This window comes from Dermacentor silvarum, chromosome 7, assembly GCF_013339745.2.
Source record: "Dermacentor silvarum isolate Dsil-2018 chromosome 7, BIME_Dsil_1.4, whole genome shotgun sequence".
Taxonomy (NCBI): Eukaryota; Metazoa; Arthropoda; class Arachnida; order Ixodida; family Ixodidae; genus Dermacentor; species Dermacentor silvarum.
Window position 1 is genome coordinate 30,903,137 of NC_051160.1, and position 27,630 is coordinate 30,930,766.

General features: G+C 46.2%; 2 protein-coding genes across 2 annotated transcripts in view; one reads left to right on the forward strand and one right to left on the reverse strand.

The window, feature by feature from the left end:
• Positions 1-3,160: 3,160 nt before the first annotated feature.
• Positions 3,161-19,096, reverse strand: LOC119457863 (RNA-binding protein pno1). Its single transcript, XM_037719619.2, has 8 exons — positions 19,046-19,096; positions 18,447-18,607; positions 17,287-17,436; positions 15,774-15,857; positions 11,006-11,066; positions 7,697-7,814; positions 4,138-4,208; positions 3,161-3,413 (listed from the first exon to the last, which is right to left on the reverse strand). The coding sequence occupies exons 2-8, from the start codon at positions 18,594-18,596 to the stop codon at positions 3,346-3,348; spliced, it is 702 nt and encodes a 233-aa protein (XP_037575547.1). The 5' UTR covers positions 18,597-18,607; positions 19,046-19,096; the 3' UTR covers positions 3,161-3,345.
• Positions 19,097-19,360: 264 nt separating this feature from the next.
• Positions 19,361-27,630, forward strand: part of LOC119457866 (mitochondrial folate transporter/carrier) — a 28,777-nt gene continuing 20,507 nt past the window's right edge. The window contains exons 1-2 of the mRNA XM_037719622.2: positions 19,361-19,920; positions 25,068-25,221. Of these exons, the coding sequence (XP_037575550.1) occupies positions 19,758-19,920; positions 25,068-25,221 (317 nt within the window). The 5' untranslated portion in view covers positions 19,361-19,757. The remainder of the gene's footprint in view (positions 19,921-25,067; positions 25,222-27,630) is intronic.

The window sequence follows — 27,630 nt, forward strand, 5'->3', positions numbered from 1 at the left end:
CTTGGATTTCTGCCGCCAGCTCTTCGAGACCTCACGTAAGGAGTTTGCTCAGGCCAAGTTGATATTTTAACGGTAAAAAATGGACTACATTGTAATTTTTAAAAAAAGGTCTGAAGCTGAACCCTTGCCAAGTGGCTTTCAAAATATTTTGCTGATCAGCGACAATCTAGACACGAAATGAATGCTTTGAAATCCGTGACGTCGCAGTGACGTACCGGCGCTGGGATTTAAGCGCGAAAATCAAGAAATCCGACTTTAGGGAGTTAAAAAAAAAAAAAAAAACCGTACCCAAGAGCGTCTTTGTGTACCGAAGGCCCCAAGCACTGCTTGCATTGTCTTGAATGCATTCTTGCGTACTTTGGGTGCGCAAAACTCCCTCTTGGCCTTCGTTTTCTCTTCCAATAATCAACCTATTACCGCGAAATTAACGGAAATATAGTTTTGAGGTTTTACCTCATACAACTTAGTATTTCTCTTTAGTGTCCCTTTCAGGGTGATAGGAAACAGAAAAATAATGTTGTAAACGTTTTGCATCGTCTAGGAAACCGAATCATATGCAACACATTTCCTGGACGCTCATTTGGTTTTACATCATAGTGCAAGCGAGTTTAGCGCCACCGTCTCTACAGTATAACAACGAAAAATGCACCATTTATTCTTTCAAGCGCCGGAGATCCGCATACATGCAACTATGCCTCACTACGTGTTGTGACGTATGCTCGGACGATAACTTTCGGGGATATAATTTTAAGTGCACGCCGATTGGCAGGTTGAGCAAAACCGCTCGAATCATCAATTGCGCTCTGTGCTACGTCACGAGAAAGTGATATAGCATCGCCGAGTGTGATCGTCAGAGAACGTACTACCCCAGGATCGACAGCGCGTGCGAAGGAGCGAACCTGCATTTTGCAACACCGCAATTATAATGTTTGGATAACACGAAGTCCAAAAAAGTTCGGGCAAGTCATGTGACAAATTTTTAGATAGACCTGAGTGAGTGATTTATTCTGCTGACATTCGAAATATTGGCCACTGTTGTGTTGCCGGCTTCTTCGCAAATAATAGATTGTCTAATGAGCAAAGGATGATAATATGAGGTGCTAAAAAAAAAAGAACAAACGAACGGTCCGACCATGATGCACATTTCGTAAACATTATTAAACACTAGTATATAGAAAACAGCGCACTAATCAATATATAACCCTCCCAGATAATTACAAACTGTTAATACATAGATACAATGTCACTTCCACTAAATAAAGTTATGAAAGCTTTGAGAGCTGTGCGATGTGAAGATGCGTTATTCCATGGCCCAAGCAACTTTTCTATGCTGAAAAGACGATTATTAAGGGTCATCAACGTCGTCCTTGTTCAACAATCCCAAAAGGCACTCGAGCATTGCAATGACGTATTTTGATCCAAACTTCTAGCCCTGTCAACGAATTGTCCGTGTCACGCCGGAGCAGAATTTTCGGAAGTAGCCCACGAGGAAAGCAGATGCGCGGCAGTGGCTAATACAGCAAGAGGGCGCTTATCGTGCGTTCTGTCTTTAACGCTTATCGGATGTCATATATCCATTAAAACTTACTCTTTGGCGTACTAGGAAAGAAAAGAGAAGGCTACAATATAGTCCCTTCTAGTAATAGGTCAATGCGCCCGAGCGGCTCGCCGTCCCGGAAAGAACCACAACATCCCGCCCTTTCACTCATTCCACTTTCTCCCGACAGGCGGCGCCACCATCCCAATCGTCTCCCGAGGCGCGCTTTTCCATCGCCGAATACGTACACCACGGCAAGTATTCTAGGCACTGTAACGATGGCGTTTTTACATTCGCTCTCCGAAAATATGGCAAGTAACATAACATTTGCGCTGTTAAGCAAATAACTCGTAAAACGCGACGTGCGGGCCAAATACGGGCGGGTAGCATGCCTCCGCATAAGATGCCCTTCCGGACAAACCTTTGCACATGGAGGACGCCCTACCCTTGTGAAATCGTACGAGCTTTTTCCTTTGCCATAGCCCTCGTAGCGCGTTTTCTCGCCTTCATGGAGGAGTCTAGTCTCGAGCAGATGGGCGCGTCATGCATGACATGAACGGGATGCTCGGACGTGGAAACTAGCAGTCGTGGAATTAGTACAAAGATCACACGCCTAAAGCGCGCTCCCCTTAAAGTTTTGTTACGTGTTACGTCTGCTTTTGCTTCGCGGCCATAGAGCTGTTCAAGCCACGGTAACCGGCAAGCCGAGAAATATTAAGGGAGTTCCATCAACGTGGCGGCGCACGCTCAGAGGTAGGCAATGTCGAACCAGCCGTTATCAAGGGAATGCACGCGCGCGGATAAGGTCATGGCGTTCGAGCGCTCTAAGCAAGCGTGTCCAACGAGTGTACAATGCAAGCAGCCGTTAGCTCAATAATATTTTTAGTGATCACATACGCAGGATGTTGTCACATACCATCTCACAATTTTGCATCCATTCATCTTCAAGTCGAAAAACTACCAACAACGCTAGCCTGCATGCAACTTGGCCGTTCATCCAGCACACACACAGACCGAAGATGCAGCTGGTCTGTAAGAAATGCACAGACGGCTTCAAATAAATTTTGATAGCCATGGTACTCCAAACCTGCAGTGGGATCCCAAGCGCTTTTTGAATGCCATCACCGTCGGAACAATTCTACTGCCTTTCTCGGGAATCCAACGAATGAACCCGTGTCCAGCAGTAACATAATGCAGCACGTGGCAAAGCATAACAGATCCTCGGCTTTCCTTTTGAAAGAGTAAAAAAACTATCAAAAGATCCCCAATTTTTAAAAGTTAAAGAAGGAAAGGCAGAGAGGTCGGCCTGAGCTAGTGTGCTATAGCCTGCTACTCTGCACAGGAAGAGGAGATGGGGAAGACGGGATGAATCATCGATGATGCGGACAGATTCAAAAGATGGTGGGCGCACTATCTTGCAAGCACTGCTAATGGCACAGGCCGACTTTGGCGTTATCGGAATGTTCCAGAACATCCCTAAATTAAGATTTTTGTGTGTCCCATATGGAGCGATCAACCATTGACAGAAGGGAAGGCCCTTAAAGACGTGCTGGACATTGATATGCATCAAAAGACATGCATGCGATATCATCAGATGCGCAAAAAGAAAGAATGTAGCACAAATGTGAAACCAACTTCCACACATTTTAATCTCAAGTGCCTCCTCTCCCAGCAGCTGCCGTTTCTTTTGCTGAAACGGGGAAGAGCCATTCCACTTGCTGCCGGTGCGGTGGTAGCAGATCTTGGGACTAGCTTCTTTTAGGTACCTAGTTTTTAGTTTGTTCCACAACTAAATTCACACAAATAAATTAGAACCTTTCTCCTATACGGCTTGCCAATTGCCGCATCGTTCCATAGACCTTCGATGGTGGTTTGCCTGTGGGGAAAAAAAAAGCGGAACATGTTAATTTCATCAGCTAGACCATTTGACAAATTTCATTTTTCGTACAGTTGACTATAGTAGAAAGGTACCCAGAAATACTTGTACATTTATATGCACAGAAAAAATTCACTAATACCATTCATTTGGAGGCATATCCATGCAACCATTATTTGTTAGATGACGAGCTCGGCTTAAGTCGAGCCTCCGGACCTCTTTAAATAAAGTTTTCACACACACACATGAGCTCAAAAACGCTAGTGTTAAATTTGGAACCTTGCACCAAATATTGTGCCCAATCTTATCTCTCCCCTTACATTATGTTTAATGTGGCACTGTACTTCAGATGTGGTATATGTAAATGCTGGACCGCAGTCAGCAAGCCAAAGTTCCAATCACACATCGCACCGATTAGCGACAGCGCAAAGTGTGTTTATGTAATTTGTTGTTACAATGCTACATCGGCACAGCAAGCCACCAAGAGCCATCAATTACACTTGCATGTCTATTGCAGAGACGTGATTGTGCATTCTTTAACCAATATCAGTTTTCATGCTTGTAATGAATAATGGATATCATGAAGGTATTTTTGTGTCGGATGCTGCTTTATTATGACGAGGTATGACTATTAAAAATGCTATAGGACATACACGTTGAAGACATGCAATTCTGTGCTAATCCTCACGAACTTCTTATAAAATCAGCAAATATTTTCACTTACCAAGGACTAAATTGCAGATAGCAGTCCGCGCCGCCCTGATGTTCTGGTAAGAGCCAAGGATGTGTATTTTGCTGCATGAAATGAGCAACTACATGAGGCAACATGCTGACATGCAGGGAGCATAGCAGAGCTTTAATGCACGCATAAATGGGGACACAAAGTTTTGATGAAACATGACATTAAACGACAATTCACCTATTACACTTGAACCACATTACAAAGAAACAGGATATAACGAAATAACTAAGTAAACGCAATTCCCTCCCTTTGAAATCCCCATAGAGGCCTATGTATGTTAAAGCTTCTTTTACCAAAGTAAGACTGTTCTGACAATGGATACAACGAACTAGATTAACCTTAGAAACCGAAAATATCAACCATTGCGCACTAAGCGTCTAGCTTTCCGCCGAGTTCAGCACTCCAGTGTCGAATACGCAGTCGAGCAACACTGGTCTTTCTCACCGCTGCGCACGAGCAGCACTCCTCTCTTATCGTACTTCTCCCTTACTGCAGTGCATAGCTGAAAAAGCAAGGCGCGCAGGTGCGCCCTCTGAGATAGCTGTGCCGCGCTGCATATCGGTGATGACACTTGCACGCGGTGTGCTAAATACCACTGCCTCCACTTCTCTCTTTCACTTCGGTGCACTGCGTCACGCTGGCTGGCGCAGCTAGACGTGACGTGACGACCTCCGAGGTTGTGTCAGTGCGATCTCGAAGGCCACAAGCCGGCCAAGGCAAGCTGGCGCACTCACACGACGGGGCCACGGGACAACGAAAGAGCCACGAATCGGGTAGTTTTGCTTTTATGGGCCGAACGTGCCTGTGTATATGGTCAACAGTGCTTTTGGCTCTGTGCCAAGCTCTGTCCGCCATATACTTCAACGGGTTTACAAAATCTCACTAAAGTGAAGCTATCTCCGAAAGTCATTGAGGTCACCCAACAATACTGCCTCAGCTGCATTGTCAGCGCACAGTGTTGTGTGCCACGTGCTGCTTGATCACGACAGGATTCGTTCGCATCGCAGCATAATAGCTGTTCCCTTCGATCACGTCACTGTTTCACTGGTTTCAAGACCATACGAGCGAGCCAAGTGGAAAGTAGAAGCGAAAGACCATCACATTAGAACTGAGAGAGGCTATCGTAAAGGCTGTCACGTCAGGCGCTAAAAAGCCGCATGTAGCACACGCCGGATAGCTTTTTTCTGTTGTTTTATTAAAATTTCATTGCATACACGGCTGCATAGCAGTTGAGCGGGCTGCGGAGCGATAGTATATTTTGCATGTTTTAAAGTTCCAATGTACTACTTCATGTGTTTCCAGGATAAGAAAATTCAAATATTGTGCATAAGGTGAGCACATACTAAAGACAAACATGCATAGTCCTTGAACATAATCAGCGTCACCATCAGCCTATATTTATGTCCACTGCAGTACGAAGGCTTCTCTCTGCGATGTCCAATTACCCCTGCCTTGCGCTAGCTGATTCCAACTTGCGCCTGCAAATTTCTTAACTTCATCACCCCACCTAGCTTTCTATGCATCCATCCTACACATTACATGGCCTGACCAGCTCCATTTTTTCCTCTTAAATGTCAACTAGAATATCATGATCGTGATTATCATGAACATAATATCAGCTTATTAATCAGTGCTTGTATAATAACTAGGTGTTTCTTCAAGTTTTATCCACACTGCACAGGTTCAAACAGTAAGGGCATTGTTTGTAGAACACTATGCAATGGCTTCCCCACAATGCATGGATGCTTTGGAACCAGATGACTGCTTTTGTCAACTAGAAGTACGAGAGGTACATAGGAAGTGAACATAGAAGCGTTCCTGCAAGAGCATTGCAGGGGCCTTTGAAGCTTTCATTCTTGTGTTTACCGCCGCGCTTCACACCACAATGGCCGCGTGCTTTCATAATTGCGTAATCGCCATCCATTATCGCGTTCATAGCGGCCGTGGTTGCGGCAAACAGTAGTTTCGTTTTGACTCGGCGCACGCAGCGGCCGCGTGCTTAAAAAACTGCATAGTCGCCATCTATGATTGCGTAGATAGTGATCGTGGTTTTGCCCGCAGTTGTGGCAGTGAACGGCACTTTTGTTTTGACTTGGTGCAAAGGTGTCAAGGTTGAAGAGCACTGGCTACATCGTGATGGACGGACAATCTGTTGGTGAACAGCTCACTGGTGAAAAAATAATCGGGATGGGCGTGTGGTAGTGCATGTGGTAGTGTGGTGTCGCCAACGAAGGCGTGTGCATAAGTCGCGCTGTGAAGGAAGTCATGAGACCACGATCGCAGCTGCGATCAAGGCATGAGATGACGAGAATTGAAGATTCTACACTGCTCTTGTGCAAAATAGCAACAGAATTTGCTCATTCATTCACTTAATAACAGCGTGCTGACGTAGTAAGCATTTGCTTATGGTTTTCTGGATACCCTCGATAATTCGACATTCATTAATTCGGACATTTCTTTCGGTTCCGTGAAATCCGAATTAACGAGGTTTTACTGTAGCAACAAGTCTAATGGGACTGATTTAAGAGCCAACAATCGGAAGGTAGTTGGAAACTGGACATCTTCTGGCCTCCATGAAAAGAAAGAACAATGACCAAATGCTTTTCAACAAATGTAACTAGGAAAACATAAAACAGATGCCAGCTGTTATTGCCTGTTGTACAATATCTAATGGACATTCTTTTGAGGTTGTCCCAAGCGTGGAAAAAAATGTTTGGCCGATAGTGATTAACATCCTAAAGCAACACATAGGCTATGCAGGACGGTGCAGTAGAGGGTTGCACATTAATATTGACCACCTGGAGATTTTTAACCTTTTATCACAAACTTTTTTCACTTGAAGGAAAACATTTCGAGTTGCTGTTAGAAACACTTCTATGCTTTAGGACATCCAAAATTAGTGTTATATCGTTTACCATCCGCGAGTGAAATGCGGGCTTCAAGAAAAACTGAAAATGTCTAGCAAAAAAAGAATGCCTTTAGTATTCAAATGTTCGCAAACTGTACAATCTCGCTCGGCAGGTGAACCATTTTACACCTTATCGCAGCCTGTAGAAGCGTATTCCAGAGATAATGACTTCTATTTGTGCGCTTGAATGAATGTATTCACATGAGTTTCCCGGAGCGTTCACCACCGTTGAAATCCCCATGTGCAGAGCAATGTTTTTCTGGGTCAAAACACGGCAACACATCAACATACTTTTGCTGGTTAAGTATACCAAGCACCAAAATCTGGATTTTCTTTCGCATAAGTGTCCCGTTGGAAGATTTAGCAGCTCAGATTCAATATGTCATAAAATCATCACACCAGGCTAAAAGAGGTTAAGGTTACATCCAGTGGTTGGTGCACGGGAGTTGCTACATTCTGCCTCCATCAGAATGCGGACCCCACAGCCGGGAATTGAACCCGGACCTATTGCTCAGCAACAGAACACTGAAGCCACTGAACAGCTGCAGCGGTTGGGGAAAATGCTAGCTTGCAGAAGCATGTTCGTCACGCACACGTAGTGCACTGTGGGAAAGTATGCCAAACGAGGCTAACCTGTCGGCGAGGACGATACGGGTCTTGGTGACATTCTCAATGGTGAACTTGGTCCGGCCACCCTTTCCTGCCAGTCGCCCGATGCACCTGGCTAAGTGGTCCCCCTTGAGAGGTTTCACTGCAAAGCACAAAAATAGGAATAAAAACACGGTTGCTTGTTAACCATCCACTAACACAAAGTTCATCAATGCAGAAAAAAGCAAGTGTTCTGCAAACAAAGCGCAAGTCATCTGGTGACAGCCGGAACCTGCTCAAAGTTTTTTTCTTAACACCAAGCTAGTATTAACACAAGTTCCCTATTGTCACTGAACGCAGAGGCAACAAAAAGCGCTCATGGCCAACTCGCAAAGACCAATACCGTGTTGCATGCCTTTCTAAGCTTAATGGGCAGTGAAAAAAAAAAAAAAATAAGAGAGAGAAAGGCGCTTTGGACTCGGTGCCCTGGACACTTGCACCCATCAAATGCGATCAGGCCCTTGAGGAAAATGCTAGGGTACGAAACATCCTTTGGCTCAACTTGCACACCGACAAGGCATGCCATTGCATGAACCCAACAATGACCAGCTTAATGCCATGCTGCAGTAACTGCAATGACATCAAAGCCCCTTTGTCAACATCACACTTCGTGCCATCGTCTGTATTACGACTAGGCAAGTGTGAAACACTCCCGCGGCACCGACCATTGCGAAATTTCTAGTGTACTGAAGGACGAAACTGAGCAAAAGCATGTAAATGAATTTTCTGTGCTACTGGCATTATAAATCAATCATGAAAATACCTGAATAACAGTACACTGAAACTACATTGACTCTAGGGAGTGAACTGTTTCATTCCTTGCAAATAAAAAACAATTTTATTTCCAGGATTAGTTATCATGTGGCACTTGGGTCAAGGCTTTATGCAAATCCCACAACCATTTAAGCTATTCGCTCCGGCTTTTGCTTCGCACAAGCCCAGTTATAAGCATGCCGTATTTACCCGACTCTAATGCAGCCCCAAATCTAATGCACACCCAATTTTTGCGAGCTTTTAAGCAAGAAAATAAACGTGCACCTGAGAGTAACCTGCCGCCGATTTGTAAAAGAAGAATATAGGAAGCTCCCCACGTTCGCGATCAGAAGTAACGAGACGTGCATAATTTACTTTCACAGAGGGGGAACTTTTTATCTTATCAATGAGCTCGCAAAATGAAAGCGGCATGCCGTCATCACCTTTGCACTCCATTGTCCACAGATACCAAGCACACAGGGGCGATATTGTCAAGCGATCACATTTAGAGATAGTACTACCATCACTTTCGCGAGACTCCGCATTGGACTTGTCTAAGAATGAGTCCAACAGCGCTCCTAGCAGTGTGCGCAGATAGCGAGCTCATGCTGACACACCCGGTGCTGAGTCGCGCAAAATCTCATGAAAGTGATAGTATCTCCGAAAGTTCTTGGCTGAAAATAACGCTCAGGATCTTAGCTGAGCACAAAATGAACCGACAGCAACTGGCACAAAATCGTGCTCTGTCGCCAGCTGTTGCCTATGCCAGTAACCCAGTTTTGATTTCGTATCCGATTCTAATGCGCAGGCAATTTAATTTACACACCCATTCTCTCAGAAAGGTGCGTGTTAGATTCAGGTAAATACGGTACGTTTGTTATACAATGATATCGACGAGAAACATTTTAGATTTACCTCGTTATATCGAGGTTCAACTGTACAATATGAACGAACTAGCCCAGCAAGCAGTAACCCTGAGTTGGGTTAATCCAATTGATGATGAACTCTTCTATAACACTGAAAGACTGCTACCTGTGAACGCACACTACAACAGTGACGTTTTAAAAGGTCTCGAAACGGTTCGGACAAATTTTGTAGACGCGTAGGGTACGGCTACAGTAAAACATTCGCGCCACAATTTAAGTGAGGCCTCTAATGTTAAGAGGTCTACGGACGATTACAAGTTACCCTCCTCTCTAGCCCTGCTTTTTCTCCTCAACTCGTTTGCCGAGTGATTGGGGCTAAGCTCCGCCTTCACTGGCACCGTGTCCTGATGCGACGTTGTGTCGCCTACTTCAGGTTGTCTTGGAGCCAGCTCGTGAAGCCTCTCCAACCTCTCCACTAGCCACCTGGCCGTCGATCCCCAGCGAGAGCTATCCAAGCAGCGTGCGTTGTGAGCATTCGGTCGCAGCACAGAGCATGTTCTCTATTGCGGTAACCACAGGCAAGCTGGGTATTTTGATGGATGGGCAAAGGCCTAAACTAAAGCACTTCCATACTACTACCACTGCGATGAAAGAGCTTTAGCATAGATGTACATGAGTGGCCCGATCACCCAAGCCACCTGGTAGCACTGAGCTTAACCAGCCAAACACAGAGCTAATATAACACGCTCAAGATTACGCTCCTGCCGAAAATTTACACCAGCAGCAAAGTAGAATGCACTTGGTTACTGCTATATTAGCTGTGTGTTTGGTATAGCTTTGTGCCACCAGGCGTCTGCACCGTGCACGCCATTCACGTTTCAGCCTCCACTCAGCCCGTAAAATGCCCAGTCCACTTGTGCTTGCATTTACCCGGATACCGGATACGCTAAACTCTTATTGTGGTAGTAATCCTTCGGCGTGAAGTGACGGCCACAAACGCGTAGATGCTGGTGCTGATCGGATACAGACAGCCCGATGCGCGGCAACCACTCCGTTCGCATATTGCCTTGCAGAGGGACACCGTGTCGCGGCTTGACATGCCGCCGATCGCTAGATTTGCAGCCCACAACCTAAATAGGGCGATCCATGGTGCTCGCAAAAATAAAGCTCGAGATCAACCCTGACCACGCAGTTCGCATCAACATAGAGAACATTGTAATGCAAGCAGACGACACTTGCCGGAAGTGCTTGAGTGTAGTGATAAATTGTCCTTACACATTCTCTTCCTGTTCCTTTTTTTTATAGGAAACAAATTAACCAACATTCCAACTATTACAAACAGCATTTGTTCACCATAAATTATCAATGACGTGCCCTGAGCTGCCGATCGCATAGCTCTCCCTACCGACGTCATATGGCCACCACGCATCACTTGGTGTGCAGCGGCTGAAAACTCACGAGAGCGGCGTGCTGCAATTGGTAGTGACGTATATTTTTAGAACCTTATAATAAATTACACTGCTCTACCTGTAGCGCTTACTATGCGTCAATTAACGATCAGAGACTTACCCTAACGACTCAGTAACTTTGTACGAAATCGTCAAAATTGTTTCAGGGTCCCTTTAAGACTAGACTCTAATTCCGAGAAAAACGCAAGCATGCAAAATAGACTCACCATCTTGGATGTCAAAAGACTCGAGAAAGAGCTCATCCAGGCGAACCAGAGCCAGGGCATCCTGCCAGGGAGAGCGAAACCAGAAATAGCGCTGTGAGTTGGGTCGTCAAGCGTACGCAAGAAAAGGATCAATGAATGCACATGTAAAAAAAAAAAAAAAAAGAAAGGCACACGAAAAAAGAAACTGTGGGGCACACAACTCGTCTTTTAGCTTTCTACATCAATTCCTGCTGCCCACTGAGGAAATTTCCATCTTCCGTGTGACCGGGTTAAGAGGCAACTTTAGATCAGAGCTCAATTGGTATGTAAAAAAAAAAAAAAAATTAGGCACGTGGTTTACAAATTTGTAACGTTGCACCAAAAACAGATATCACAGTTCTGTAAACTGCTTCGGTTAGAACACCTAAAGGCGGACAAATCTGGTAAAAGCTTACAGCTTGTGTGGCATAGTAAAACCAAGTTTTCTTGCAAAAAAAAAAAAAAAAAAGCCCTACTCGCAAATTAGTGGTACATATTTCAGAGTGGCGTACAATACATCAATATTGCCCTCTTTAGATAATAAGTGCAGTTTACAAAACTGTGATATTGTTATTTATTAGGGAGTTACAGAGCTAACAACTTGGTACTTCCTTTTTTTTTTCAATTTTACAACTTTTACAAGTTTTTGTTAAGAAAAATTCATGGCCTAATGAAAGAATCTTCCTGCAGTCACTACATTTTTAACTTTCTTTTAAACAAAACAAACTTCAAATTCATTTCAGTGAATGACAAGCAAAATGACTTGTTCATTCCCATGTATTTAAACTGAGGCTTCCGAGGTGAAGCTTCCTTTTAGGAGACCTGGCAGCACTACGATATCAAGAACCAGTTCACCCCATTTGTCTATCATGAAGCAACATAGGAGAGTGGCATAACACGTGTGGCCAACGTGACGTGCTCCGGTTTGTGCATAAGAACTTCTGGTCTGTCAATGGCTGCGTCTCAAGCCGGATCCACAAGCGGGGGGCAAAGCCCAGACCGCTCCGCAGGCCAAACACTCCTGCGATCACGTTACGCAGGTGCCACCGGACAAGATTCCATTCACACAGCTGGAGCACAGAATCCACATGCTTACTCTCATGGAGGAAGGAAAAAACTGAGGAGAGGCCCTACACCCTCCACGCGCTAGGTGAAAAGTGTGCAGGAACTCGAGTATTTTTTCGCTGTAGCGACCATGTTCTTGGGTCACAATGGCAGCTTTATTATGGTTGTGTGCGCTCACACGTGTTGCTTCGTAGGTTTCGTACCGTGGCAGAGGGGGCGTGTCTGCAGGATTGCGTTAGTCTGCCTGTTTTGTTCGGCTGTGTTATATAGACTGTGCTCTCCCAGCTGTTGTTGGGGCCAGGTGGGACTGGGAGTCAAGTCGAAAGCATGAAACGAGTGTGCATGCTATGCCGCACACCACGTGCCAGGCCACGAACGAAGGACAAGCTGGGAATATATTTCCCGTCTTCGGTGGATTCATGCTAACGTGTCATCACAGACTGAAACCACTGTGCTTCAGAATATGTACGATAAACTCCTTGCACGTTAGTGACAGCTGTGCAGAGTTCCTGCTTTTGACAGCGGACAATGCATTTGTGGCAAGTAAAACAGCCATATGGAGGATGGGAAAGAAGCGGCTGCTGTGAGTAACAAAGGGACGAACCCCCCTTACTGCAGTGATCATCTGTGTGCTCGAGGAGCACAGGGAAGTCAAGGTTGGCAGATGCAGTGCAAGAGTGAACAAGGCTCGACAGATGAACATACGCCTGCACGCACATCTAATGGCTGATAGTCGCACATAGGCCCGATCAACTCACTAGCCGCACGCATACGTGCTTACTGTTCCGCACTGCAGAGCTTGGTTTTCGTGAAGCGTCACTTACAGTAAGAACAACATACCTCAGGCCGCAGTCGGTGTATTTAAACATGTAACAACGTTCTCCCCTGCCCGACTGTTCGCCGGCGCGCTGTGGCTCGTCACATCTCCGCAGTGACTGGCTGCCCGAAACGTGTTCAATAAAGCAAAAACGATTCCTATAAAGCCACGACCAGCATACATGTTTGTTGTCATAAACTGCAGATGAACTTGCCACAGGTAATATTGCGATGGAATACACCGTGATTGGAATCCCTGGTCGGATCACAACGGCGCACAAACGTGCGTGCAGCCTGGCGTGACTTCGTGCCGAAGGCGAGAAATGTAAACAAGAGAGCAGAATTTGGCCCAGACATGATGGCGGAGTAACACCAACTTCCGACGTCACTTAGCTTCACAAAGAGTGACGCCAGGGCCCCTCCTCAGTTTTTCCTCCTTTCATGCTTACTCTCGACATCAACGCTTACGCACATTGCCAAAGCACTGGAGTCGCGCGAGAGCATTCTTCTGTGCACCTTGCCCATGGGGGAAAGTTCATATAAGCCACGCCTTGCGACTATTGCACATGTGTTTACCACCAACGGATTGATAATATCGCCATGCATTTTCTATCCGGCCTGCGAGTGGATAAAGCCAAGCTTGACAAGGGCAGCAAGATTGTGATGACGCAGGTGTCACATGACTGTCCGCTACGAAAATTACTGTTCTTGTCCTTCGTGTGAACGCACCTTCAATGGAGGCCAAACTGTTTCCTTCTTGATGTGTCCGCAACTGTCTCCCCCGTGCACTTCTGCCTATATTCTCTGGTGGTTTCCCACCCAGCTTGGTGGCAGCTCCACCCATAGTCATGAACCAATTCGCCCAACAAGAAACCTGTACGACAAAGCTACTTCAAACAACAGTTGTGCTACAGAGGCCACACTGCACAGACACGTCCAAGTAGACCCATAAGCTGCACGAAGCTTTATCCCATGGCACTACGTGAAAACAATTTGTACCAGCGTTTCAACGACGCATTTATTTCACAAAATGGCAAACAGGTACTTCTTTCGTTTTTTCAGGCCAGCGCACACAGCACAGTTTTGGTGGTGACAAGCATGCCAAATTGTGCTTGCCGAGAAGACATCGTTTATTTCGACATACGCAGGAGGTGCGACGACTTACCGGAAGCGCAGCCTCAGTCACCTGGTATTTCACTGGCGAAACGGAAATGAGTAACGGGGCAAGTGACGGCAACTGATCAGCTAGACCAATGCTCTCTTTGTTGCATGGCGCTGCCGTGTGGTCAGTCGTGCATGGAACTGCTCGCATGGGAGTCTGGCTTTTTTTTACAAAATCTAATTTGTGGGAACCGAAAAGTTGCCGTGTACCCCATCAACGAGCAAACAAACAGCTTTTTCACCCGTACCTTTTCTATAGCGTGATGAAGGCGAGATGTAGCAGTCATGTGGTGCTATCGCTTCTTCTTCTTCTTTCTGGGGTTTTACGTGCCACAACCAGCTCCGATTATGAGGCACGCCATAGTGGAGGGCTCCGGATTAATTTTGACCACCTGGGGTTCTCTAATGAGCGCTACAATGCAAGCACACGGGCGCTTTTGCATATTGCCTCCATCGAAATGCGGCCGCCGCGACCTCATGCTCAGCAGCGCAACGCCTTAGCTAACTGAGCCACTGCGCCGGGTATGGTGATGCTGTTGCAACAAATGAGCAGACTAAGTGTCTTTTGAGGTTGTGAGAAGCACACGTAAACGCCTCAGCTCTTCTTTACCATCATTAATGTGTGTTTGCTAACCGTGACACACAGCAAACATTTCCAGCCGCGACTATAACTCTTTGTGACTATAACAACGATGAAGATGAAGGGAAAAGTACAGGGACGGAGCATCGTTTGCACATCTTATAACGCCAAGTAGTCTAGCAGAATTTGACAGCGCTGTTTCAGTTTCTTGAAGCAGATATTGAATCAGTGTAGCTTGCCAGTTACGACAGCCTTGCACAAACTTTCCAATATGCGGAAGAGCAATGTGAAAAAATAAAATTCAAATTTAACGCTGAGTGGTGTGCTTTGTCTTATTTTAATGCAAGTGCTGTAGTAAATCGGATGTCCCCATTTCCTCTTCCCCAGCTTAGTAAACAAACAAGAGTAAGACTGCGGACCTATTTTCATGTGCGCCGTTCCGTGTGTGCTTCGCCTCCACAGCCTTTGCTTCATCGTAACAGATAACTGTCCGCAAGTACAGACCTCCTCAACCTGTATCTAGCAAGATCACTGGTGTGCAAAATAAAAAGCTGTCTTGGGGTAAAATGCATTTGCTGTACGGCTGTGCTCGCTGCGTGCCTCTGCACTGCCACGGCCGAGCTGTGCAGGGTGTGAACACTCTGGAGTAGTTAGCCGTCACAATCTAAGTCTCAGACTAGAATCAAAGTGGTTTAGTTAGAACCCATATATTACAAAATCAACACCTTGTGACATGACAATGATGATTTGGGAAGTTTACCGCAAAAAAGACACGGGACGAAGAACTCGACAACACGAAGCGGTACTGACAACTGTTGACTTAACGAAACTAACGCCAAGCTTGCATAGATCCGATTTTCGGGTGCACCCGTGTGTCCGATTTATATGAGCTCGGCGTTCGTTTCTCAACAGTTGTCAGTACCGCTTCGTGTTGTCTCTTTTTTCGTCTCGTGTGTTTTTTGCGGTAAACTTCCCAAATCATGAATCACTAAATGGCCTACACCCTCACTCTTCTAAATGACAATGATCCACAAGACAAACTGCTGAGCAAGAACTTTAGTGGCTTACATCCAATCTACAGTGACATAATGGGCAAAATAGAAAGAAAAGAAAGGATGTGCGACTCACGTCAACTTCAAAACCCATGGTGAATGCCCGCACAAAATCGGCAGCCTTCTGCAGTGCACTGGGCTCCTGAGTCTCCTTGCATGTCTGCAAAGATAAGAAACAATTTATTGATAATACTTTACAGGTGCTCCGGGAGGACCATTAAGTAAGGGGAGGGTTTAAAGAGATATGTAGCTATTCGAGCGAGCATGCAATACAGCCCCCCCCCCCAATTCATAAAGATAGCTAACTCACACAGGCACATAGAAATACCACTGATCCACTGATGTGGCATGCTTTTCGCCGTAGGAAGCCAATTTGCGCACTTAGAGGCACGTTGTAATTGTGTCACATGTTCCACAATTACAACGCAGAAATAGCAAATAAACCATGTGAAACAAAGCAGTTTAATGGCACCATTATGGCAAGACTAAATCTATAGAGATTTAATTGCAGTTCATGCACTCCCATTTTGCTGAAAAAAAAAAAAAGTGGAAGAGAAACAACGAAGTAGCTTCGCAATGAGAGTCTTGATGGATATTAGAAAGGACACGCGACCGAAATGATTTCAGCATCCACCAGCATCACGATCGCATTGAATGGCTGCAACGATTACACTACAAAAGTAGCAAGGAAACTTGGGCTAGTTGGCAAACGTTCACGCTTTTTGCACTCTATAAACAGTTTACACCCCCAGGGGTGTATCTTTGTCCCACAACGATAGACATCATCTGCCTTGCTTGCGTTTTCTTACTTGAAATCTCTGCACTCGCTACTTTCCTGTCAAGAATGCTATGTCACACTGGTAACGTACATGCTGTTTGTGACCAGTAATTTCTGGGTGTGCGGCGTTAGTGAAAGGAAGCGCAGGCAGCACAGATGACAATTATTGTTGTGAGACAACGATATGCCCCAAAAGGTTTTAAACTGCTTTTAGAGTGTGACAAGACGATGTTTGACAAACAGCACAACTGATAAACGAATAAATTTTAGCAGCATTAAGTAGCATCGCTTAGTGTTCGCAAATCCGATTTGCACCATAATACTACAAAATGATCAATCCCAGCTAAATTAAACATTAGTTGCCAAATAAACCGGATACTTGATGGTCAGCATTTTCATTATGAAGATCATGCAGCCTGAAAATCAATGTGCTGACATCAGGCAGTGACACGCTGGAAGTATGTCAAAAACATGCCCCATGTAACTTCTTTGTGGTTCCTTGTGTTACCCACTCCGCCAATGCTTCTATCATGGAAAGACTTTCCCCCCCTGATACAGAACACCACACCCATATCTTCAGATGTTGATGCAGCTTCAATTCAAGGTTTACTGGCGATAAAGGTGCAAAACACCTAGTAAGTGGAGGGCTTTAGATGCTGGCATTTTAGACGTTAGTGAGAATTTTGTGCCAACAAACTGATCAGTTAATTTATGCACAGAGTGTGCACTCCTTCACTAAAACTAGTGATGTAAAAGGCAGCTTTTGTGCATCAAGTTCTCAAGGCAACAACAGCGAAACTTCTGAGCTCACCCGAATTTCAACGCAGCGGGACTTCAGGTTGAAACGTATCTGGAGGTGCAGGTGCTCTACGACGGGCGTGAAGATCTTGAGCCAGTTCTCTTTCAGCGGGCTGTACCGGTGTGCAGGCACCGGAATCTTCCGGATCTCGGTCTTGCCTTCCTGCACGAATCATGACTAGTTATGTACAAGAACATACTTCAAGCATGGCACATGTTTTATCGTCAGGAGCCATCAAAGCAACCACAGCTGCTACCTCAACCTGTCAAAGTGTAGCAAACTTGTTAAAGTTAGCTGCCAGAAATATAAGGTGTAGATTGGCTGACAACAAAAGACACCAGATACCAATTAATTTGAAGCATTACATGGCCCAAAATACAATCTGTACACAAATATTTTTTTACTATTTTTATCCGAACTACAACGAAAAGAATTTACGGACGGTTACAAAATTGGTGAGGTAATGCCTACTCAAGCAAACTGTTAGAAAATGGACATCAAGAGCAGGCAAAAGGCTAGCCCATTCGAAACACACTTCAAGGCATTTAATTCCACAAGCAAATCTTCCAGCCGAGTTTATTGTTGTGACACAAGTGTGGCCAGACAAAGTAGAAACGTGCGTTCAAAACGTAGCACTTACAGTTTAGATTAAATGTTGTTGCCCCACCCTTCGTTAAATTATAACAAGCCATCCAGATTAATGACCTAGGGCCACGCCCCCTTATCGATGGGGCATGGTATAAAGCAACTTTCCTGCAATTTCGATTCTCGCTAGCGCGATTCATTTATGGTCATTTCTCGTGGTCATGGTTATGCATACTTTTGACATCAGCACTTTTGCTTCCTCTAGGCATTAGGGAAGCGGCCCGGGCGATAAGTTTCGCTGGAATCTGCCGGTTCAAGCAGTTTTCTGTCCCCATCCTACGCTCCAACTACTCAAAAACCAGAAGGAAAGACCAGCAAAACACAACAGCTTCCATCGGCAATCGAATGATAACACAGCTAAACGGTTAGCTGGGATGGTGATGAAGGACGCTTCGAAAAGCACGTATCGAATCCGGCAACATTTCAGAGCGTCCCCACTTCCACAAATCTCCCACACACGCACACACGGTTTCCGGTGCGAGTGTGGGGGGCACAACAGAAAAGGGTTATTTTTGGGCACAGCGCACCAGTTTCTCTTGCTTCGCGGGAGGGTAGAGGGGCCGTCCTTTTTTAGGTTCCTCGTCGTCCACGGCCATCTTGCGCTTGCGATTGGCGCGGCGTTGGACGATCTTGAAGCCGTCGCCGACCATCTTTGCGGGTTCGGTCGTCTCGGGCATGCTGGAGTCTGCTGCGATGCAAAGACACACAACGATGACGCAGGCACGTCAAACCAACAGTCGTTGCAAAACGGCGCGCGCGGCAGTCACTACTGACACGCTTTCCGAAACCGGAGATTTGAACCGCGCGATCATGAGATCTCCGATTCAACCTCCGTAACGACGACTTACGACGACGAACGAGCGAAAGGCAACGGCGTCCTTACGCTTCGAAAATCACAGGAATCGAGGAAATGCGAGAGAATCACGACGTTGTTGACACTACTTCAGCCGGCTTGACCGACAGCGACGCAGATGGTTCAGTTGCGCTGCGTCGAACACTGTCTGTAGGAACGTTGTTGCCGGTGCTGTTACAACAGGCTACGCTTAGAAAGCGTTTTCTTTAACGGGCACGAGCGAGCAGTTACGAAAAATACGCACAAAACGCACATTTCGGCGCAATTGCTTACCTATGCGTCCCACCACGTGAGAGGAGACGATATAAAGGACTCGCCAAACGTGCGATATCTACCGCCACGTTTTAGAGAGCGCTAGTGTTCATCAGTCTTAACTTTAAAAAGACAATTTAAAACTTACGTGTAATTTTTATGTATTTTATATTTAAAAAACAGTGCATGTCTTTTGCGTTTACAACGTTGATGTAACAAAGAGAAGCGACAATAATTTTAAGAACGATAGTAGTGACGATAGCTCGTCGCTCGCGCCACGAGTGTCAGAATTTTTGCGTGACGTCACACTCGCCTTTGACAAGCCTTATCCTGCAGCGGAGGGGACACAGGTGTAGGGCATCGGCGTAAAACGAGGGAGGGCGCAGCAGAACCGAAGAAAGGGAACGATCCTCCGTACGGCAGTACGTGCGTATAACCCCCTCCGACAAACAGGCATCGGCGCGGAGAGCTTTCGCGTGTGCCGCCGAGTGGTACGCGGCGCTAATCTTTTTCGCCCATTCATTCGCGCCTCCGCGCGTGGTCTATTTGTACGGCGCTGGTAACCAGCGGCCGTACCACACTATGCGCCGTCAGTTTTCACTGACCAAACCCTGCGGACCGAGCTGACCCCTAGACAGTCTCCCTATTGTAGTACTTAGCACATCGCGCAAGTAAAGCACGCGCGCGCTACTACTCTTCCGAGACTTCTGTGACGGGAAGCCCGACGACCACCATGAAGGAATCGGCTGTCGCCAACCACGACCGTCGCTGGCGGACTTCGATGAGCCTCGTGCTACCCCAGGTGCGATACGAACACCTCCTGGCCGGCATTTCTGGCGGTGTCACCTCAACCCTGGTGCTGCATCCGCTCGACTTGCTCAAGATCCGGCTGGCAGGTAAGCCGTCACCGCTACATCATTCGTCCTAACGCGCGCAGCGTGGCCGTTACATCTATGTCGTCCCGATGTTTTCTTTTCCACGCTATAACGGCGCATTTCTCGTCGCCTGATCCTCGCGGTAGCATCACGAGGAAGCCGGGTAAACGCGTACAGATCCGCTTGCCACGTCCTTTTCTTTATTTTCCCCGTTCCTCCCGAACGTAACGGAGATGCTTCCCTCGTCTCGCTAACGCCGGACTACTGCGTCTCTGTGAGGAAAGCGTTTGAGAGTAGTGCTACATGCATTGACGGACGATCGCCCCTATAGAGGGGCCGTCCGTCACTGTTGTAGTACCAGCCTGAACTGGTTCTAACTGGTTCTTTTCTCGAGCCGGTCAGACAAACACCCTGCAAGCGTTGTTGCCCGTAAACCATTGCAAATGACACCACCATCCGTGCGCTTCTGCTGCATTTGACTGCCGCTAAAGCCCACAGCGCGCGCAGCTCGAAACCGCGCATTAGCGAACACGTTCGGAAGAGACCTCGTCCTAGTCAGCTGGGAACGACTTGACTGAAGGACAGCGCGCTCGTTGACACCGTTCTTTTTCTTTTCTTTTTTTTTTTCATTCATTCGTTCAGAGCAGAAGTCATTCTCGTGCAATTGCTGGTCTGTCTTGGAGCGGCCTACATTACCAGGAACAGCGAAGAAAAGGCGTTCGCACTACAAACACGAGCGCCTTTTTAACAGTCTGCATCAAACGCCGCGGACGAGACAGTCATACGCTTTCGCCGAAATGAAAAGGCGCGTTGGCCGCGGTTCGAAAAACAGAGGAGGAAAGTAAGAAAAAGAAGAAAGAAAAAATAGGTGCTACCGAAGAGAGGGTCGGGCTTTGAAAATAACTTCCCCGAAGTGCCAGAGACCTCACGAGTCGCGAGCAAGAGCCGGCGCGCTCCTGCCTTGCCAAGCCTCCCACAGCATCCTGTGCTGCTGTCTTCGTTGCGTCACCCGCTCTTCCAATCTCTTCGCGACCCACGTAGCGCGTTACGAAGGCGTTCGGTCTGCGGCGATGAAGGGCTTTGTTTCTTAAAGCTCGCGCCCTTGTATCCTAAAGAACGCGCGTTTCCTTTTCGTAGCTTCCCACGATCAAGTGCTTCCGGGTTTTGCTTCCGAAGGCTGCACGTGTCGGTTCTTTCGTCAGGTTCCGTTCCGTCATCGCATGACTGATTGCCGCTGCTTCCGCGACACATTGCTGCGTGTAACTGCTTTTTTTTCGCGCTCAGCAGAGCAACAGCTGAGGTGTTTTTCGCGGCGATCCTTGCCGCGTCTTGGCAGCTGCAGACGATCGATAGTTGCGGTCGTCTGCTAGATGGCTAAACAATTCTCCTTGACATTGAATCACATTGAACAGCTAGCTCTATTGCAAAGGGAGCTCAAAGTTTGGCGGAGAGGGGGGTTAGGGAAGGGATTATGTAGCACCTGCCATTTATAGCTGCGGCACGAATTCTATGCGTAGCTGGGCTTGCAATCATTAAACATTGCCTGCGACCGTTATACCGCAGTGCCTGAATGACCTTTATTGGAGCAACGGGCGCCGCTGTATCCACGGCTGTATCATTTGTACACCATTGCGCTATGTGTGTGTGAGTGATTTACCAGCTGTTGCTGGAATCTATCGTTAGAGCACTTATTTTTCATTTTATTTTTGTTCTCCGATTTGGCAAGTGAGCTTCGAATGGAATCTCGCTGCCGTAACATTTCTTGCGCGATGCCACTGCTCCACACAGCGGTTAGGTAGTGCCAAGAATCATTTCGCATGAAACCGCTGCACTGGGCTTCGGCGCGTGCACAGCAGCAAGCAACGACGGCCATTGTTGGTTTTTCTTTGCACTTCGTTTCTCAGCCAAGTGAGCGGGAGGGGCCTTGGCTTCGATTCAAGGTCGGGTCGGCGAGCCGTTCGTGACGTCACGGTGACGTCACTGTCTTCTCCCGCTCGCTGCCCCCAGCTGTACGCCGGCCGCAGCGGCTGCGCCTTTGATGACGCAAGAAGGTGTCGCGTGGGTTTTTTTGGTGTTCGTTGCTTGATTCTTTGACCCCGGTGGCTGTCGCGTGGCAGCGTCTTATCGCAATCGCTTAAACGATGCTGGTACTGCCACGGCCCGTAGTGTTTGTCGCTTGTACAGCGCGCTTATCGGCGGTCGCGTTCGTACCGGGAGATTTTTATTGTGTTTTCGCACCGTCTGGCACTTTTTTTTTTTTTTTCTTACATGGTCGAATTCGAGGGTCTCTCGGCGATTACATATTTCTCCCGTCTACGTAGGCGCAGATAGCGAAAGGATGGCGCACGTGACTTGCAGACGTCACCACCTGTTTGGTTGGTTGGTTTTGAATTCGCCGCAACGGATTTTCGGAACGTGTTCTCGGAAAACGAAGCAAAAAAAGAAATGTATATAAATTACGAAATGCAAACAAGAATTACGGGTGGCGCGCGCACAAAGCGCAGTGCTGACGTCATGCGAGGCAGCCCAGGAAATTCTGCTTGTTTTGGTGGTCGCGGAAAAAAAAAAAGTTAAAAACGAAAGCAGCCTTGAACACTACCCGTGGAACCAGCTGTATTTTTGGAGGTGGGACTGTAGTGAAATTTATTTTCATTTATTTAGGCTTTCAGCTGTTGAGCCAGGAGGTCGTGCGTTCGATTCCCTAACTGTCGCGGCGACCGCATTCCCATTGCAGCGAAAGTAAAAACGAGGCGAAAAAAATAAAAATAACGCTCCCGTTCGTACTCTGACGCACGTAAAGTAGCAGCAGGTGGTCAGAATAATAACACTGCATTCCCCGATGCACACGGACCACGGCGTGCGTGTCACATGACCAGACTGTGTCTTTGGGAAGCTAAACTCCCATCAGTTGTCATTGTTAGCGTCATCAAATGCAAATTTTTGTTTTACGTCAGTCTTCTTCCCTTCAATGCTTGAGTGGCTAAATCGGAAAGTCGTTTGTCTTCTAGCCGGTGTTTATTTTCAAGCTTTTTCTGTCTTTTTCCAGTTACACGTCAAGAAAATGTATAGAAAGTTCTCTACCTTACTTTATGGCCATGGAGAATACATTTTTACATCAAAATGTTATATCTTAAGTAGAGTAATTAGTAATTGGTAGTTTCTTGAACTACCCATAGCTGAAACTTCACTCCAGTCTAACAAAAATACTACACATAGGCTATGCGTTGAGCCTCCTGTGAGTAAATCGGGTTTTTGACGTGTATGATGATGTATGGGGTTTTATGGCAGAAGGGCCAATAATGGCCTAAGAATACCAAGAATGGTATGACGTAGTCAGTGGTGTGTTTAATGGCAGAGAGTATAGTTTAATGGCCGAGTATGGTGCCCTAAAAATGCTCAGTGCAAAATGCGTAAAATATACTGTATGTGTATATACTATGACATGTCAGGATGAGCTATCAACATAAAAGGTACGTAACTCAGTAGTACGTGTTGCTGGGCCACTCGTTTCAATATGAACAATTTCAGACCATAGGATTTATTGTCACTTAGCGCAAAAAAGGAAATGAAAAGTGTAGGGAACAAAGTGAGCGCATACCTTGTCCCCTTCCCTGGGTACCAGCCTTTATCAAGGCCAGGCCTTTCGTGATAAAGGCCAGTCCCAGGCCAAAACAATCGAAAATAAATTGTATTTTAATGTAGATTTCTGCAAATAACTATGCAGTTGCCAGGAACTCTTATATATATATAAAATCTGAGGTATATCAAATTAGCATAGCATATATGATACGCTTGGCATTACAGGGTTAACACAGCGACTTCGGTGCTCTGTGCTTCCTCGCAAACACACTTGAGCCATGGCCTTGAGTGTGGATATCTTTATCTTAATAATACTCTGAAGCATGCTGATAAGCAGAACAGTTAGTACTACTTATCCAACTGATATAATGGGGTTCGAGGTGCACAGCCCCTGCCCATACCCTTGCCTTCCAGCAGAGGCCTCCTTTTGACACGTTTCTCAAGCTAGTGTTAACATGGGGCGTTTTTTTCACTTGGCTGATAAGACGGGGTTCAGGGTACACTGCTGATGCCTCGTTCTGACATCCTTGCCGTCGGCGTACCTGAGAATATCACCCACAAGAAAATTTGCATATGGCGAGCAGGGGTTTTCTTCGTAGCAGTTCTCAAGCTGGCTTTAACGGTGCATGGCTTGGCTGATAACGTGGGTCCCAGGGTGCACAGCTGATATACCATGGCCGATACTGATATACTTGCCGCTGACATACCAAGAGTACTACACATAAAGAATGTTCGTATAGTTGAGCAGGTCTTTCCTTTGTGACCGCTCTCCATTTTGCAACAACCGGGGTGTTCTGCTTGCTTATCTTGGCTGATAAGTTGGGCCCCAGTCAATGTGCACAGCTGATCCCTGCAGTTGACATACTAAGAATATCATCGTGTGGTGAGCAAGGGTTTCGCTTGTGGTTGTTCTCAAGTTTGTTTTTGAAGTTGGCAACGGCACACCAGAAACAACGAAAAATATCCGTGGCTTTGTTAAAATGCTTGCTAATTGAATGCTCCGCACTCAGTTTTCATGGATCGTGCTGAATGTTTAACGACGCAAACAGAACTTGTCCCGTTTCTTTAACTATCTGTCGTCAACTTATGGCGTTTGCCATGTACACTGTTTCATCATGAAAGGAAATGCCTGGCTTGTTCAAAATAATCGCTTGCTTTTTCTTTTTTTCCTTCTTGCTGTGAAGAAAAGCACAGCTTGAATCTCTCATATACAAATGGCTTAGCATGCATGTGTGGTCAATGTGGTTAGACAGTCATTCCGAAGTCGACTGTTATTTAAATACCAGTTTTTCTTCCTGTTTCATATTGGTGCACGCTGTATGGCCACTAAAGTTGTAACACTCGAAAGATAAAGTTCGTTCGGGCATTGACATTGCGTTTCCACGCGTTCATTGACTTTGCCTTGCCACAGTACCACGCGTGTTGCATCAAGTGCCGTCAACGTCTCTGAAAAGTCAGTTCTTTTTCATTCTCCCTGTGCTCTTGCCATCTATGCAGCAACGTACACTTCATTGTCGCGCGTCTTTCGAGAGACAACGCACCTCGTTTATCTCATCCGCCATCTCTCTCTCTCTCTCTCCCTTTTACAGTTAATGACGGGCAGCTGAAAAGCCGGCCGCAGTACGGGGGCATCCTCAACGCCGTCTCGACGATCATCAGGGAAGAAGGAATCCGGGGTCTCTACCGTGGTGTGGCCCCAAACTGTTGGGGTGCCGGTACTTCGTGGGGCCTCTACTTTCTCTTGTACGTGCTAGCCCGTTGTATATCGGTGCCATTTCATTGTTACATTTTGCAGTTTGCACTTTGTCATCAATATGCACTAATCAACTTTGTGTGCACCGTTTTCTGTTGCAGTTAACAATGTCGTACATGCTTCGTCTCGAATGCGAATGAATCAATTAGCTCATCGCAGGAGGAACCACAGGGACACACAGCACTGTGTCCTTATGGTCACCTCCCTTGATTTATTTTCCATTTGACTCCTTTTTGATTTGTTCACCGCAACAAGTGCAGTCAGCCACAAAAGTTTATGGGATGCGGGATTTGCAACTAAAGTCTGGGCGCATTGCCTCAATTTCTAAGTTCCAATGTATAGTTGCTACTTTGCGCCTTACATTGAATTAGAAATGCCATGCTTTGAATAGGAGTACTGACATGACATCAATGACTCTCTTTTTTTAAATTATTATTATTAAATGAAGATCCTCGAACTCCAAGCTGTGTAACATGTAAAAGCAAGCCTCAGAACATCCTAAATAATTTACTGTAATACCTTTTCTATGAGCCATTTTCGATTTTGTTTCTTAGGTGTATGCGTCATGACATCGTGACACAGAAGGTGGCCACATGAGAGCAGAACATCGCAATGTTTTGGGACTCGGTCTGGCTTGCTCAGTGGTCGGAACTGAATGAGATAATAGAAAAATGAATCTCATATTTAAAATAAGCTCATAAGCTTCCATATATTGACAAGTTTTCAGCACTGTAACTTAGACTATAACGATCTTTAAAAAAGGTTTTGGCCCAACACCGAGTGCTCCCCTTTTTAAGAGGAAAAATAGTTGGGCAGGTCCTATATTGTGCAGGGTGGACAACCGATAGTGTATAAGAGTTAGTGAACGGATGCCAAGGGAGAAAGGAAAGCGTAGTCGAGGCCTGCAGACATGTAGGAAATTTGAGATTAGGAAATTTGCAGGCATGTAGGACGGAGTCAGCTGAATCCGTCCTACGTGCCTGCAAATTTCCTAATCTCATCGCAACACCCAGTTGTCTGCAGTCCTCAACCACGCTTTGTCAGCTGACTCAAGACAGGGGCAGTTGGAGATATCTGGGAAAGACCTTCGTCCTGCAGTGGACATTACATGTACGGCTGCTTACGATGACCTGATGCACTATCCTCATTGATAACCACTGGACACTCTACACTTTTTGACTACAATTCCACTTTGTCCTCAGAGTGCAACACTTTAAGATTGTTGTACTGTTACTCGGCGCATTAGCTCAGTGGCTATTGCAGTCAGGAGGCATGAGGTCGCGGGTTCGATCCCGCAGCAGCCACATTCCGATGGGGGTGGAACGCGAAAACGCTCGTGTACTGTGCATTGGGTGCACGTTAAGAAACCCCCGGGGTGGTCAGAAAGAATCCAGAGTACCCACCCACTATGATGTGCCTCATGATCAGATTGTGGTATTGGCATGTAAAACGTCAGTTTTCTAATTGTTGTACTGATGTTGTTATAAATGCACATGCTGTGAAAGCTTGTGGATCATGAAAGTAGACACTAAGTAGTGTTAGGTCTTCCGACGGGTACTGTCATCACTATGTAGTAATAATGATCAGTTCTAATGGGCTTTTTTGCTTGACTCAGTGTCTCAGTGTTGATAACACTGTGCATGCATATAACGGTATTACACTGCACGTAGCATGCGTAGCACATGCTGTGCTATGCATTCTGTAAAGGAAGCACGATGCATAATGGTGAGTTAATGTTGCGCCGCAGAAAAGCTCGCCCAATCCATAAAGCTTTTGAGTGTGTACGTTGTGGGCCTGTACAGCTTAGCTGTAAAGTCTGTCAATGCATTCAGCAGCATGTCGTCAAAGCCCTGCTACAGCGCGGTCAAGAGAGGCTTGCTGTAAACAATACCTGATGCCTTGTGCGCTCAACCGTGGTATTTGCTTGTTGTTTACAGCTGAGGCGCTGTTGCGTGTGAGGCGCTATTATTGGGCAAGGTCTCTTTCCCCCCTCATGGGGGTGCGTCTTCCTGTGGATTGCAATGACGTGTTGTTTTTCACTTGTAACATGTCCAGCTGGGCTCATTAGCTTATCCTTTCTTTACTTATATGCTTATTGAAAAGAAGTTCATTACGACGCAAGCACTCGCGAAAAATGCAACGCGACATTCGTGATGGCTTCTCTTTTAAACGGCTGTGCATTAAGTCTGAGTTACGAGTCTTCTTTTTTTTCATTGTCGGCCACTTTTTTTCTGCTGTATTTTTGTACCAATCTTTGTCTTCCAGTTTAAACATAGTTATCTAGGAGCTCTGACCTGTGATCCTGCCAGCGTGCCTCATAGTTAATTTGAGATCAATATTTTGTACCCGCTGCACATGTGGATTACATTGGATGTGCATTCAACTCTTGGTTATGTTTG

Excerpts from the sequence above, each read along its gene's own strand:
- LOC119457863 (XM_037719619.2), bottom strand. The coding sequence starts at position 18,596 with ATGCCCGAGACGACCGAACCCGCAAAGATGGTCGGCGACGGCTTCAAG. Across the intron at positions 11,067-15,773 it reads CCATGGGTTTTGAAGTTGAC|GATGCCCTGGCTCTGGTTCG; the intron begins GTGAGTCGCACA and ends TCTCCCTGGCAG. Across the intron at positions 7,815-11,005 it reads GTCTTTTGACATCCAAGATG|TGAAACCTCTCAAGGGGGAC; the intron begins GTGAGTCTATTT and ends TGTGCTTTGCAG.